The sequence below is a fragment of the Mercenaria mercenaria genome, unplaced genomic scaffold, assembly GCF_021730395.1.
Source record: "Mercenaria mercenaria strain notata unplaced genomic scaffold, MADL_Memer_1 contig_4946, whole genome shotgun sequence".
Lineage (NCBI taxonomy): Eukaryota > Metazoa > Mollusca > Bivalvia > Venerida > Veneridae > Mercenaria > Mercenaria mercenaria.
Window position 1 is genome coordinate 1 of NW_026463217.1, and position 13,044 is coordinate 13,044.

Here is a 13,044-nt window from a genome sequence, read left to right on the forward strand (position 1 = left end):
CTCCTTGTTTAACTGATTTACCAACTACAAAGTCCAATTCATTTTTATTTTTTTCAATTTTAGCATTAAGCTGCGCTGTATCTTTTTGTAATAGACCTGTAAGTGTACTTAAGTCCACGTACTTTAAATTGTGACGGGGCCTCCGTGGCCGAGTGGTTAGAGTCGTTGACTTCAAACCATTTGCCCCTCATCGATGTGGGTTCGAAACCTCATTTGGGGCGTAGAATTCTTCACGTGAGGAAGCCATCCAGCTGGCTTACGGAAGGTCGGTGGTTCTACCCAGGTGCCCGCTCGTGCTGAAATTGTGCACGGAGGGACACCTGGGGTCTTCCTCCACCATTAAAGCTGGAAAGTCGCCATATGACCTAAAATTGTGTCGGTGCGACGTTAAACCCAACAAAATAAAATAAATAAATTTAAATTGTGACGTGTGTCGACTATACTAATCAAGTCCCGAAGATGTTTCTTAAAATTTTCTATTTTAGAATTAAGCATTTTTCAAGGTTATTTAATGCTGTGTCATGGTCGTCACCTCTTTGTGAAGCTGCCTTTTCCAGTTCAGATTTATATTCTGCAAGTTTATTTGAAAATGTATCAAACAAATCTTGATGCTTTTTTATAAAGTCAGTGTTAAGTTTATTTATTTTTGTTCTGATTTCTAACTGATACATATTTTGTAACTTTTTCTCGGCTTTAATAATCTTGTCTCTTTGTTCTTCATGTTTAATCATAGTATTATTTATTTCCTGAACTTGATTGTATAAGTTTTAAAAATTGGTTCTAAATACTTCTTTCATCTGAATATCTGTCAAATCAGATTTCTCTTCAAGTTCTTTAATAGAATCAACCATAGCTTTCATTTCTTCTTCAAGTTTACCTTGTAATTGAACTATTAATAATGAATTGTTTTTAAAATCTTTTTTTAAATTCTTCAATATTTTTTACGTCTGCTTCTAGTGTCTTTTTAATGCTTTTGTTATTTTCAAGATTATAGTCTTCTATTACACTTTGAATTTTTTTAAACACAAACCGTCTTGAAACTGCATCACCGGGTTTATCTGGATTTGCTAAAATTAATTATTCCATTACCTCCCATATCTAATGCTCTGTTCATTGTGTTATCAAGTTCCTTATTTCTGTGAAGATACGATTCCGTTTCCTTTTTAAGCTTTTTTAATTGTTTTAGTGGCATAATCACTTAAATCAATATCAAATGTAACTTTACTTATACTGTCAGGTTCACTTATTTGTTCTATATTATTAAAAAACTCCCATTATATAATTAATATATAATTCCCGTAAAGTTTTTTCTTAGAAACTTCCTTGGTTTGTCAACATATAAGAAATCATATTTTTGTTTTATTGCATTAGCTAATCTATATTTTGTTCATTACAAATCATATCATTTTCCCTTTAACATGGACTTTCAAACAAGATATAGTGTGAACAGTTAAATTGAATATCTTTTGGTGTTTTATAGTAAGATCGACTTAAATAAAGAACAGAACTGTTTTTGTGACGTCCTTGAATAAAGGATTTTGTTATTACATTCTGAACCTTTTTTCTTCACATATAAAATCATCAAATATTACTTGTTTTTGTTTTTCTGATTTAATATCATTAACGTCCATTATTTCATTATTAGACGATTTCATTTGGATCTAATTTAATTTCATCTGCAATTTCATTTAAGTGATTTATTAAATCCTGATATTTAGATTGTTCTAGATTTTTAGCATACAGGTATAATTTATCATAATATAAAAGAGGTTTCGAAGCATATGCATTAATGTATTTGTTTTTCCTGATCCGGAAGATCCACATATTAACATTCTAAAACATGAATCTGGCATAAAACGATAAATTTGCTTAAAATTATTAGATTTCTCACTTTTTGTATCATAATTAGGAATTTTCATTATATAATAATATTACATTATTTTACATTATCTTATATTATTATATAAATGCTAGCAAAACATAAAGAAATGAGAGAAATAAACAACCTAGTTGGACAAAAAGTAAAAGCTAAAAGAGAAGAAATAAGAAGAGAAAAAAATAAGAAAAGCTACTGGTCGGGAAATGTATAGTGAAATTTATAAACCAATTACAGAAGGAATAGAAAGTCAAAAAGAAGAATTGTCAAGAGAATTGAGAACATTACCTGGAATCAAAGAGAAATTAGCGTTAATTCCAAAAAGTATTTCAGAAGATCTGGCACAAGGTATTACTGAATTAACTAAAGGAATGCAGGAAAAACCTGAAAAACAACAAGCTTTAAAACCGGCTCCCTATACACCAATAAATTGGGGAGATGAACCTGTTGGATGGGTTCCTCAAGATAAATTAAAAGAATTAGAAGATTACGGAAGAGAAAGGATGAGAATAACTGAAAAACCGGTACCAACAATATAATGAAAGAATATGAGGATGATGAAACAACTAATGAATCAAAAAAATCTGAGGATTATGAAACAACAGAAGAATCAGAACAAGAATTGTCATTCGATCCATTCGATCCAAAGGCATCAAACAAAGAAATTGATTTAAAACTTTTAGACAAAAAAAGATATAACACACCAAAAAGAAGTGTTTAACTTTTTTCACAGTAAATCTGAAGATCCTGATAAAAAAACTGACTAGGAAAGAAATAGAGGATATCATAGAAAATGTAACAGAGGATATTAAAAAATTAGGTAGTGAATCTGGTGGAATAACTAGAATGAAAAATTCTACAGATCTCGATTTGAAGAAAAAGGAAGCAATTATAGCTGAGTTAGATAATTATAAGAAATATAAGAAAACGCTCTATGATATTCTTAAGGTAGTTCTGCACGTTTGGATCGAAATTTTTTCTACAATGTAGAATTTGATTAAACTCTGATTTTTCGAAACTTCAGAATATACCTAGAAAATTCAGCAAATAAAAAAGATAGGGTCGTGTGCTTGATTTTTTGCTAGACTAATTTGAAAAATTTGGACCTCACGCAATATTTCATAATGGGAGTCTATGGGAAAATCATAAATTTCATAACATTTTCGCGAATAGAAATTTTTCTACAATGTAGATTTGATGAAACTTCTCAGAGTTGTAAATAAATATAAGGGCTATAATTTGGTGAAATAAAATGCATAGGTCCATGTGCTTATTTTTGAGGTATTTGACCAAGATTAAAGTGAACCGGACTTTTCACGCTAATTTTAAGACATTTTTTGAATTTTTTAACGTGTCATATAATTTAATGTCATATTTTGACGTAAGTAATATAGCAGCAGTGCCATTGTAATAAATTTACTCACAGGTTTCGATTAAATCATAAAATTATTTTCATTTCCGTACGCCGAATCCAGGCTTTATTCTACGTTTTCCAGATAAATGACGTTACGCTATCACTTCCGGTTTATCAAACGTGCAGAACTACCTTAATCAAGGAAAATATATGGGAAAAGGAATAAAACATCATAATCGGAAACAAAGTTACACTTTACCAAAGGTTCTAAATCCATATAAAGTTTCACCAAATGGACAATATGGTAATTTATTGATTGATCTTAAAAAACATTATGGTCAAAACAAATTGACTGCTAAGGATAAAAAAACTGGAAAAGAAGTAATTAATGTTATGGTAGATAATGATTTGATTGATTTGATTAATAAAAGATATAACAATAATGAAAAACATTCAATGCTTTCTACGAAAATTTTCAAAGAATTAACAGAAAAATCAGGATTACCTATCAATAAAAGATCCATGAATTTGAAAAAGTAATTAGGGGTCAAGGTTATACGTTTGTCCATGTAATCCAGAAGAACTGGTTAATAACTTAGAGCTTATTTGTGGTTCAATTAATGCTGGAAATAATAATGAAGAACTAAAAAAATGAAGGTATTAACATAATTGATAAATTATTAAAAATAAATAAATTGTTACCAGAACAACATGAACTGTTGTATAAAAATTATTTTTCTTGAATGGAAGAAAAAATAGTATTAAGTTCTGAAGCAGTTAAAAACGATAATAAAAATACTCCAAGCGATTTTACAGTCAGATTCAGTCGTTCCTTAATTTTAGATAAAAATTTGGCATAATATTAGTGATGAATACGATAATAAAAGAATGCGTTATAATAATGGTAAAAAAATGGAAAGATATATTTCAAAATGGTTCTTACAGTTATACAGACATTAATAATTGTATCAGAGAAACGCTAATAAGCAATGATGATTTTTAATTTGATAAATCAGACATTGCTCCAATAAGTTTGGAATTTGATTTAAGTAGTTTTAAAATCCTATTTTCAATTCATGATAATTTTAAGTTGGATTTGGGAATATCAAATTTTCATACATTGCTTGGATTTAAAAAAGATTTTTTTTAGATAAAACCGAATGGGGAACTACAACCCCCCCCCCCCCCCCCCCCCCCCACCAAAAAAAAAAACTAACTCTGTGGATACAATTTACATTCATTGTGATCTTATTGATAATTCACTTGTTGATTGTAATCTTAGTGATATTATCTATGCTTTAAGTACTGCAGATTTAACAAGAGCTTATCCATTTACAAAAAAGCCAAACAGAGTTGGATATTCTGAAATTAGTAAAAATGTTATAAACTCAATTAGAATATATACTACAGATGTATTTGGTAGAATAATTAATTTTAATGGAGTTGAAACTAGTTTTACACTAATTTTAAAAGAAATATAAATACATAATGTACAAGAAAGTTTATGGCAAAATAAAGGAATATTTATTGATGTTGATGCTCAAACCGGAGAAGAAATTATACAAGGTTCAGGTATCTTTGACACTTTAACAAAATTGTTTTCATCATCTGTTCATCTTCAATTGGTAGTGCTGGAAAAAAGCCCTAGAAACTGCAGGAAAAACTGATCTTGAAAGTGGAACACAAAAAGATTGGAACGGAAGTCGGGAATTTACCTGCAAATAAAATTACAAAAAAATTAAAAGTTTTAAAAAATCCTGCTGTGAACGTGAAAACACCTGCTGTTGGTGAATTAATTGCCAAGAAATTACAGGAAAATAATAGTAAAAATAATGATAATGAGGAAAATATTAATATAAGATTAAATAGATTATTGTCAGGATCTTGGACTTCAGCTCAGCGTAAACGTATTAACAGATTAATTTATAAAAAATAAAATAATATATAATATACATGTTTAGAACAAAACAGTATTGTGAAATATACGAACTAACTCCTATTCAATTAGATACACCTTTAATTTCTGTCTTTGGGAATAACGTTAAACAACAAAATAGTGGGTATCACTTCTTTACAATTAATGATAGAAGTTCATATTTTGATTGGTTTAATGGTTATTTTGAAGTAAGTTTTAAAGTTAATAAACTTGCTAATGGTAATAATTATGGTGGTGATGATCAAATTGCTTTAATTAACAATGCAGCTTCAGTAATTGATCAGATAATAATTAAACAAAATGGAAAAATTGTGTATGATTATAATACTTTATATAAGGTAATAAATGTAAAAAAAAACAGTTGAACTATCTAAGGATTATGCAGAATCAACCGAAACAAACGAATTTATTTATTTAGATACTTCGGCTGTTGCTGAAAGTAGGGATGACCAAGCTGGATATAATCCAGGTTTTGAATTTAGAAAGGTATTAATCCAGGGTGGTAATGAGGTAAATGCTAAAATTCCGTTAAATAATTATTCAAAACATGTTACCCCCAAGCCAAATCCAAATAACATTACAATTAACAAATGATGATGAATTAATTTACAGACCTAATGCTGCTGATGCAGGTAGGGTAATTGTAACTAAATTAATTTTGTGGGTTCCACGTTTAATTTTTAATATATATGGAATTAATTTAATTTCTGAAAGATATTTGAAAGCAACAAGTTGGCAATATCTTCGTGCAATGATAACACAATCAACAGATACACAGCAAAATAATATAACTTTTAGAATAACAGCAGGTGTAAAAAACCCGAACATGTGTTTGTTTATTTACAACAATCTGATAAAAGTAATTCACAAGAACATAATCCACATTTATTAGATACATTTAAAGCTAATGCAGCAGATAATGATTGTAGGCTGGAATCTTGTCGTCTTGAAGTTGGTAATGGTGTTTTTTTTATCCAGAAACGGGATATACAAGTATATCTAGAATTTATGATGATGTTCTTAATTATTTTCATAAACAAAAAAAAAATAAAACCACTGGAAGTCTCTTAAATCTATTTAATTTTAAAGAATTATTTGGATTTGTTCATTTTAACTTAGAATTTAAAAAGGAAGGAATAACAGAAGATCCTAAGCATATTACATTGTCAGCAAAATTAAATGTTCGACCAACAGCTAATATCCGTGTTTATGCAATATAATTGTATAAGATATTTATCTCACTGTGAACTGGATGTCACGAACTCTAATATCGTTTTAATGATCTAATTTCTATTGAATTTATTGTAAAATGTAATGTGGCCATGGAATAATTGACAATGGTATACATTTAAGTAAAATTATAAAATATATCAGGATATTCTATGACATCTATGAATAACTAATAATTATCATGCGTGAAAAATACGTCTGCAGTGTTATAAAAATAGCTTAATCAAACTTTCTTTTAAGACTGAAAGCCAACATTTTTTTGACATTGTATTATAGTTTTTTTTATAGAAGTTTGCCTTTTTACACCGCTAGCATAGACTGCGTATGATTGTGAAATTTCACATGTTCAGGATTATTACAAATAAGTAATCTAATAGAAGGATAACGAAATGAATCACAAAAATTTGTGTACCTAAATTAAATAGCACTGCAAAAGCAACTGGTGAATTTCAACGCACGTTATATTAACTTATTATATAAATCAGTTTGCTATACAATAATTCCTATAGGGAACTTGTTAATTAACTACATGTTTGATGAGAACCCGCCCGCTTAGCTCAGTAGGTAGAGCGTCGGTCTACGGATCGCGGGGTTGCGAGTTCGATCCTCGGGCAGGGCGTATGTTCTCTGTGACTATTTGATAAACGACATTGTTTCTGAAATCATTAGTCCTCCACCTCTGATTCATGTGGGGAAGTTGCGGAGAACAGGTTTGTACTGGTACAGAATCCAGGGACACTGGTTAGGTTAACTGCCCACCGTTACATGACTGAAATACTGTTGAAAAACGGCGTTAAACCCAAAACAAACAAACGTGTTTGATGAACACATTAAATGCTTGTCCCGATGAGTCCGCTATAACCGGGGTAGACTCTAAACAGAATATGAAGTAAGCAATGATTACGTATGAAGCAATCTCCCTTGCTTGATAGAGTTCTTATTGCGACAAAAGAGATTTGCCAATTTAATTGTGTATGCTTGCTAGATTTTTACTACCCAGCTGCATATCTGCGTAAAGACAGATACGCGCCTGTGTAAATGTTTACGTAAAAAGTTGTTGAGTGCATTATTGCAATTCGTCTGATAAACTATGGTAGTATATTAAGTGACTAACATTAACAAAATCAATATGAAATCCTTTTCATATTAAATACCATGCAACAATATTAAATATCATGCAACACAGAATTGTATTATACAATACATACACATTAACAACAATCTAGTTTAGGCCTAATTCTAATTGGAATAAGGAAAGCTCAATTTGGAAATTATTCGTGAAATTGAGTCAACGAACGGTTTTGAGGAAGCCAACAAAAACATTTTGTTTTATAATATTCCCAAGTTTCTAATGTTATAAAACAAAAGATAAAGATGAGCAATAGTTATAGAAATTTCACCCATAAAATCTTGTATCCAGATATTCTTTTAGTTTCGAAATAATTTTCAGTTTTCTAATAAATTAAATCCAAACACGTTAGTTTTTTTGTTTTAAGATCGAGTGGAAACGAAAACTGAATTGAATGCAGCGTTAGTCATTTTTGCATCCACCTCACTTGTGCTACACTCTGACCCGGGTCAGCTTCAACAATGTTGATTAATGTCTTAATGTATTCGGTGTGATTACCATATGTATTCAATCTCCTGGAGAAGCCACATTAGATAGCTGAAATCTGAAGTCGTATAATTTTGAAGTGTTTATAGAGACCTGCGAGCACTCCCGCCAAATGCCATATACATAAAGAGTTTCCGCTATGCACCGTATTGTACTCGATTGCATTAGAAAGTACTTATAGTATTTTACTGAAATCCTTGTTCATAAATTGATTATGGCTTGCATTTAGTCCAATTAAGCGGCACATATATCGGCAAGACTATAAATATTTCTTTAGAATTTAAACTACCTTTCCAAAATTGATCAGGTTTGTATACTCTCTAGTTTTGTGAAATGAATTGTTATTCAGAAGTTTCAAAAATATTGTTTTGTTTATTCTGTTCAGTTAATAATCATAAGTAAAAAGGACTTTTTAGCTTTTGAATAAGTTTTAAAAAGTACATTTCATACCTCTCCAAGCAAATCTTTTCAGGTCAATTTATAATTCATGATAATTGTACATATCTAGCGTACAAAGAGCTTTGATTGTCATCTCTACATTATTTAGTACATGCAGGACGATGCTGTTTGCTGTTAACATTGCTCTTGTCTCTATATCAGACATAATTGTTCAAACGGTGATTATATCTTACGATGTGATCAAAATAGTAAGGCTCGATTCCCATTGTTGTTTCTGTAAAAAATCATTTGAATGTGCTATTTCATCACAATAAAGTAAAAAGCTGACTGATGAAGAAAAAGGCCGAAAGCTGTTTGATTGCACCACCAAAATAATTGTACAAGTATTTAAAATAAAAACATATCCGAATTTCTGCACATAGTCACACTAAGACATGCATTGTGTATAATCCTTCATGCTTGAAAAAGCTAGTTCTTGTCAAACTTAGAAACAAGCGAATGAAAAACACATTAGAATGTCTGCACTCACTTAGGGGACATATTGTTTTAGCCCCGTCCTTCCATCAGTCCGTCCGCTCGTCATACTTCATTTCCGATCAATAACTGAAGATCCATTTGATCTTGAACCTTCAAACATCATGATGAGTGGACATGCCTAGTAGATGATCCGTCGTGATCTTTGGGCCATTCTTTCAGATGACAAGGTCAGAGGGACAAGAACATTGAAAACCGTTTCCAATCTATAACTTGAGAACCACTTAACCTAGAACATTGTCACTTCATAGGATGATAGGAGATGCCGAGTATTGCGTTTCAGTCGCTAAGCCAACCATTGGTGCCTCTGTGACTTTCGCTTTTGTCCCCGATTGACTTCTTGTCTGTTACTACTATGCTCTCAGAAGACAAGTGCCTTTCTACAAAATCATCTTCTAGTTACACACTCGTTTTTATTCTCCGTTTAATAACAATGGAGCCGGAAAGGTAAATATTCTTTTCACGTTGACTTCTAATCACGTTGAATTTCCTATCGGGCCATTTTTGTGTGTAGTTGCGTTAGTTTCCTTCAAGCTTTGAACAAAGTCCTAATATTAATATAATATCAATTTGCGTTTGACATGTAATAAAACTAGCTTCATTGCGTCAAGAAATATGCTTTCGTTCTTTAACGGAATAGTACTGCGCTACTTAAGTCGCGCAAAACTCGTGCATATTTCCTTTAACAAAGCAAATAACCAACATCCTGGACAGTCGTGCTTGTTGACATTGCTGTCAAAAATATCAATTTATTTGTATAAAACAAACACAATTTGCCGCCATTTTGTGTATGCTATTTTTGTTCGCGTGACGTCACAATGGCGTCTCTCTATCCGGTTCGCGCGTTTTGTATTTATTCTTGAAATGGAATAGAAATAAAAAAGAGAGAACAAAAATAAGGTTTAGAAAGAAACCTCCAGTATTGTCACTAACGAAACTTAAGAGTTTCAGTTAGAGGAGTACGTCTCCAAAGCGCAGCAAGTCCCGGTTGCGCAGCAAGTCCAATTCGGAAGAGTAAGTCTTTCAAGTGCAGCAAGTCCAGGTTGCGCAGCAAGTCCAGTAAAAGGAGCAAGTCCAATTTGGAAAGAGTAAGTCTTCCAAGTGCAGCAAGTCCAGGTTGCGCAGCAAGTCCAGTAAAAGGAGCAAGTCCAATTTGGAAGAGTAAGTCTTCCAAGTGCAGCAAGTCCAGGTTGCGCAGCAAGTCCAGTAAAAGGAGCAAGTCCAATTGGTAAGAGTAAGTCTTCCAAGTGCAGCAAGTCCAGGTTGCGCAGCAAGTCCAGTAAAAGGAGCAAGTCCAATTTGGAAAAGTAAGTCTTCCAAGTGCAGCAAGTCCAGGTTGAGCAGCAAGTCCAGTAAGAGGAGCAAGTCCAATTCGGAAGAGTAAGTCTTCCAAGTGCAGCAAGTCCAGGTTGCGCAGCAAGTCCAGTAACAGGAGCAAGTCCAATTCGGAGGAGTAAGTCTTCCAAGTGCAGCAAGTCCAGGTTGCGCAGCAAGTTCAGTGAGAGGAGCAATTTAAATTAGAGGAGCAAGTCTAAGAAGCGAAGCTAGTCTAGGGGTACAGCAAGTCAAGTATACCTAGGAAACCTTCATCGTGTATACTGCTTGGAAGATACCTCAGATATTGTCACCATTATAGTAAACCCAAAATTTGACAAATTGGGGGCTCGTCCGGGATTTACTATAATAATATTGCAGCTATCATAACAAGCCTGATGTATTACGATGAATGGTTGAGACTTGGCGAGAGACTTGGATTGTCCGGTGGAGACTTGATCCTTTTCATCAAAGATAAGGAAGAGGAATGTATAGCAAGGGAAGAGAGAGCCCAACGACGTGATGAAGAAAGGAGACAGATGGAGATGAACTTTGAACTGCAAATGAAGGAGAGAGACTTAGAGATTGAGCGTTTGAGGGTCAACAGAGTAGACAGTACTGATACTTGTAAGGCGTACAGACCTAAGATTCCAAAGTTTGATGAAGAGCACGATAACATTGACGCATATCTGGAAAGGTTTGAGAGATATGCTCAAAGTCAAAAGTGGGAAGAGGAGAGCTGGGCCATAAGTCTTAGCTCACTTTTAACAGGAATGGGACTGGAGGTGTACACAAGCATGCCACAAGAAGAGGCCTGTAATTACGATTCTCTCAAGAAAGCGATCCTAAGGAGGTATCAGTTGACTGAAGAGGGATTCAGATCTAAATTTCGACAAAGTAAACCAGACCAAGGAGAGTCGGTCTTCCAATTTGTGTCAAGAATAAAGAGATACTTCAGTCGTTGGACTGAACTAGCTGGAATAGAAAAGACGTATGAATCCTTATGTGATTTAATGATAAGAGAGCAGTTTATTGAAGGTTGTTCAGCCGAATTAGCGGTGTTTCTGAAAGAGAGAACACCAAAGTCGATGGACGAGATAACACGTCTTGCAGAGCAGTACATCGAAGCACATAAGGGGACACCTTCAATATTGTCGAAGAGTGTTGCGCCTCAAAGGAAGCACAACTCCACCAGTCATGAGCAGTCCAGTCGAAAGACAGAAGAGAAGAATGGGTTGCGGAAAACCTGCTTTATATGTAATAAAGCAGGTCATTTAGCGCGTGACTGTAGACAAAACAGCAGGAGTAACACTCCAAAGAGTTGCTTTATCTGTAATAAAGCAGGACACTTAGCCAGAGATTGTAAGCAGATGAGATCAGCTCCAGCAAAGAATGACCAGAAGTTAGCAGCAGTGTGTGTTCAAACGGATGTAAAAAACAGTCCATTGAAAAACAATACTGAAGACGGAAAATTGAAGTTGGCAAGTGGGAGTCAGTTCCAATACTTGCAGGAGTTTGTACCATTGATAGCTTAAAAGGGGAGAGGAACTTGGAGGTACAGAGAGGATTCGTAGGAACAGAAGAAGTGAAAGTGTTAAGGGACACTGGATGCGAATCCGCTGCTGTAAGAAGAGACTTAGTCAAAGAAGAGCAATTTCTAGGCAAAGAAATAGTGATGATCACAATAGATGGGGACGCCAAAGTTGTACCTATGGCGAAGATATGGGTTGATACTCCGTATTACATTGGAGAAATTGAGGCAATGGTACCAAAGTCGTTGATTTGTGACTTAGTCATTGGGAATGTCCCTGGAGTACTTGATAGACCTGATCCTGAATGGAAAAAGAAGATTGCTGATACATCAGTAGCTGCGGTTATGACAAGATCACAGAGTAGAAAAGCAGAGCTACCAACGAAAGCACTGAATGTGCCGAAGCCCTCCTGTGAAACAGAAGCTAATGTGGAGACATTAAAGGCATCACAGAAGGAAGATAAAGCATTGCAAAAGCTGTGGGATTTAGCAAAGACAGAAGACATGCTCGAAACCAAGGGTGGTGCAAAATACAAATTTGCAGTAAGAAATGGAGTGCTGTATAGAGTTTATCTTCAGACGAAAGGGGCGTATGACTACGAGATCAAACAGATTGTCGTACCAGCAAGCAAACGCAAAAGAGTGATGGAACTTGCTCACGAATCGATCGTTGGAGGACATCTTTCAGCAAAGAAAACTGAGGACAGGATCACGTCAAGTTTTTATTGGCCTGGGATTTCAAGTGAAGTTGGACGATTTTGCCGATCTTGTGACAAATGCCAAAAGACCATTCCGAAAGGCCGAGTTAAGAAGGTTCCTTTAGGAGACATGCCAGTGATTGAAGAACCCTTCCACAGAATAGCCATAGATTTAATAGGACCTATTGCACCAGTGTCAGACAGTGGAAACAGATATATATTAACAGTGGTTGATTATGCCACGCGATACCCAGAAGCGGTAGCATTACCAAGAATTGACACAGAAAGAGTAGCAGAAGCACTTCTTGACATCTTTTCGAGAGTAGGTCTCCCAAGTGAAGTTTTAAGTGACAGAGGCAGCCAATTTACATCTGACCTGATGAAAGAAGTAAGTCGTCTTATATCAGTGAAGCAACTCTTCACCACACCATACAACCCGAAGTGCAATGGATTTTGTGAGCGTATGAATGGAGTCCTGAAGAGCATGTTAAAGAAGATGTGCCAAGAAAGACCCAAAGATTGGGATAGATACCTTTCGGCAGTATTATTTGCCTATA

The 13,044-nt window shown here is 33.9% G+C and overlaps 1 protein-coding gene across 1 annotated transcript; it reads left to right on the forward strand.

Annotated features, from left to right (window-relative positions):
- The first annotated feature begins 10,656 nt into the window (after positions 1–10,656).
- LOC128554331 (uncharacterized) lies at positions 10,657–11,793 on the forward strand. Its single transcript, XM_053535601.1, has one exon. The coding sequence runs from the start codon at positions 10,657–10,659 to the stop codon at positions 11,791–11,793; it is 1,137 nt and encodes a 378-aa protein (XP_053391576.1).
- The last annotated feature ends 1,251 nt before the right edge of the window (positions 11,794–13,044 follow it).

What these genes read in the sequence shown, in the direction of transcription:
- LOC128554331 (XM_053535601.1), top strand. Translation starts at nt 10,657, where the DNA reads ATGTATTACGATGAATGGTTGAGACTTGGCGAGAGACTTGGATTGTCC.